At 63.0% G+C, this 2,581-nt stretch overlaps 1 protein-coding gene across 1 annotated transcript; it reads right to left on the bottom strand.

The window, feature by feature from the left end:
• Positions 1–18: 18 nt before the first annotated feature.
• GGTG_05443 (hypothetical protein) lies at positions 19–2,173 on the bottom strand (the record flags this gene model as incomplete). Its single annotated transcript, XM_009223246.1, has 2 exons — positions 639–2,173; positions 19–228 (listed from the first exon to the last, which is right to left on the bottom strand). The coding sequence occupies exons 1-2, from the start codon at positions 1,743–1,745 to the stop codon at positions 19–21; spliced, it is 1,317 nt and encodes a 438-aa protein (XP_009221510.1). The 5' UTR covers positions 1,746–2,173.
• Between the last annotated feature and the right edge of the window lie 408 nt (positions 2,174–2,581).

Below are 2,581 nucleotides of genomic sequence, written 5' to 3'. Positions count from 1 at the left end.
CCGCCGGACGCAGCAGCATCAGCAGCGCGTGGCGGGCGGGGACGGCGTCAGGCCGCCATCGTCGGTGGCGGCGGCCGTGCTGGCCGAGGCGGCGTACTTTGCGCTGGGGCTGGCGGCGCTGTGCGTCGCCGCCTTCCTGCTCGCGCTCGGGGCGTGCTCGGGCGGCGGGTGGAGGGGCGGGGGTGGCGGGGGCGGCGGGTGGTCGTCGTCGTCGGCGTGGGATAAGCACTGCAAGGAGGTGTAGCGGGGGTTGAGTGGCGCAAGGGCTGTGACTGCCAAGGTCAAGTGTGAGATATCGCAATACGGGGATCGGGCGATTATCTAATTATGGAAATTGAGCAAAGCACTTTGTGTGTTTCATGCGCGAGTTTGTTTCGATGCAGTTGCTCGTGAACAGTACAGTGAATCACGCAATGCAGTTGTCACGGTGCATGAGATTCTTGCAGATATCAAAGTTGTACAAAATCAAATATTGACTTCCTGGACCAGCCAGTGGGCTAGATAGGGACTAATGTAGGAGCAGCTGTAGCTAGGTATTCGAAACGCCCATCGTGTCTCGGGTAGCTACTAGATTAGAAGGCTCTAATTCCCGTGGCCGGGCCCGGCGAGGTCACGACAGCCCCAGGACCAGACATCACGGTGACCCGACGCGCCTCCCGTATGACAGCGCCCCCGAGGCCGTCGCAGGTGGACAGGTCGGCGGGGGAGGCAGCACCCTCGGCCCGTCCACCTTGCTTGGCCCAGCGTCCGGCAGAACCGGGCAAGGGCAGCGGCGAGATGGGCGAGATGGACGTGCTGCCAGGAGACACGGGAGACACGGGCGTGCCAGGAGACACGGGAGACACGGGCGGCAGGGCCGGGGTCATGGGGGGCATGGCCGAGAGAATGGGCGAGGAGCTCGCAGAGCGCGCGGGGTCGAAGGAAGACCGCTGCCTGGCGCGCCGGCCGCGCTGCCCGCCGTCGTGGCCGTCGTCTTCACCGCCGTCGGAGCCGACGGTGAAGTACTCGTCGTCGTCGTCGTCGTCGTCGGTCAGGTCGGCCAGCTCGTCGGCCAGGTTCCCCAAGGGACGGCGGGGAATCGGGCTAATATTGGAGGCCGGCGAGGTGGCCGATGCGAACCCGCCCCTGGCCGTGCTGTGGGTAGGCCCGCCGCGGGTGTCGACCGGGGAGCCGACGGGCTTCTGGGACGCCACCGCAGTGTCGACCCTCAACGACGATCGCGTATCGGCGCTGCGGCCATGCCCCAGGACGCGCCTGGAGAAGGATTCGAGGTCGGGGTTGGGACTCACCTCGCTAAAGGACTGGAAGGGATGTGAGGGACTGGTGATGTCTCGAGATATCCCAAGGCCCTGGACCCCCTGGCGCTTGCTCGACTGCTGCCTGCGCGGCGACTGCACTCTGTTCAGCCTTTCGACCGCGTTTTGCAGGACGCCGATTTTGGCCTGGGCCTCGCCCAGCTCCGCGCGCAGCCAGTCGTTGGTCCTCCAGGCGGCCTCGCGCTCGGTTTTCAACAGGCCGCGCTCTTTTTTCAACATCTCCTGCTGCTTGTCGATGCGGCCCTCCAGCACCCGGCGCTCCGAGTCCCGGCTGCTCACGAAGACGGAACGGCAAATCCAGAACACCACCGCGAGGATGAAAAGCAGGATGCCTAGCGAGACGGCAACCCAGTCGCTGAGGCGCTCGCCAAAGGGCCCGCAGAGGTCCTCCTGGCTGGCGCCAGCCCGGGCGAAGAGGGCTGGTGCCATGCTTGCCGCCGGGTGCTGGGACGGTTGGCTCCGTTAGTCAATGGTATGGTCTGATCAATGCGAGGTTGCCTTTTTGGAAGCGACGGTTGGCTTCCTAGCGAATTCACTGTGTTCTTGGATCGGGCCTAGGAGGAGTTCGCTGTCCCTCGCGGACACGAGGTAAGGCTGGATGCCATGGGATTAAGTATGTAGTGGATGCGCCTGGCCTGGCCGCTGCGAGCATGTATTGCCGGGGGATAATGGATGTGGACACAAAGAACAGCAAGCACCTCCTTTGCACCAAAGGCTGTACGGAATTGTGATCGTTTGTTTGTTGTCATGGGCTTTGTCAGCTTGGCGGTGGTGCGTTACTCTCCAGCCAAACAAAGCCTTGCATTGCATCTACGTGCTGGGGGCCGTTCTGAAAGACCATCCGGGATGGGCGTAAGGATATGAACGGTAAATCAACAGGAGTGTGGGTGTGTTCAGAGTCAAGAAGGGTTGGGGGTGTGGGGGAGGGGGGCGTGCAAAAACCAGAGTTGACGGGAGTGGAGACAGCTGGCGCCCCATTTTCCAGATGCAACCTAGGCTCCGCTGCCAGCTCCAGCTGCTGCTACTGCTCCTCTTGTTCACGCTGCTGCTTTGCTACGATCCTCGCCCGCCGGGCGAGAGTGCCACGCCACGCTTGGTTCTGGCGCTAGCACCTCTGCCGAGTCATTCACAAACGAGGGGGAGCAGGCAAAGGTACGGGAGCACCAGGATGCAGAAAAAAATATTGTCGGGTCCGGGGCAGAGGTTACCGGCGGAACCGAGAAAAGAAAGAAAAAAAGGAAGGGGGGGGGGGGGAACCGGGGGAA

Source organism: Gaeumannomyces tritici (assembly GCF_000145635.1).
Source record: "Gaeumannomyces tritici R3-111a-1 unplaced genomic scaffold supercont2.3, whole genome shotgun sequence".
Taxonomy (NCBI): domain Eukaryota; kingdom Fungi; phylum Ascomycota; class Sordariomycetes; order Magnaporthales; family Magnaporthaceae; genus Gaeumannomyces; species Gaeumannomyces tritici.
The sequence above is the reverse complement of the archived record's forward strand: the minus strand, read 5'-3'. Positions and strand labels throughout refer to the sequence as shown.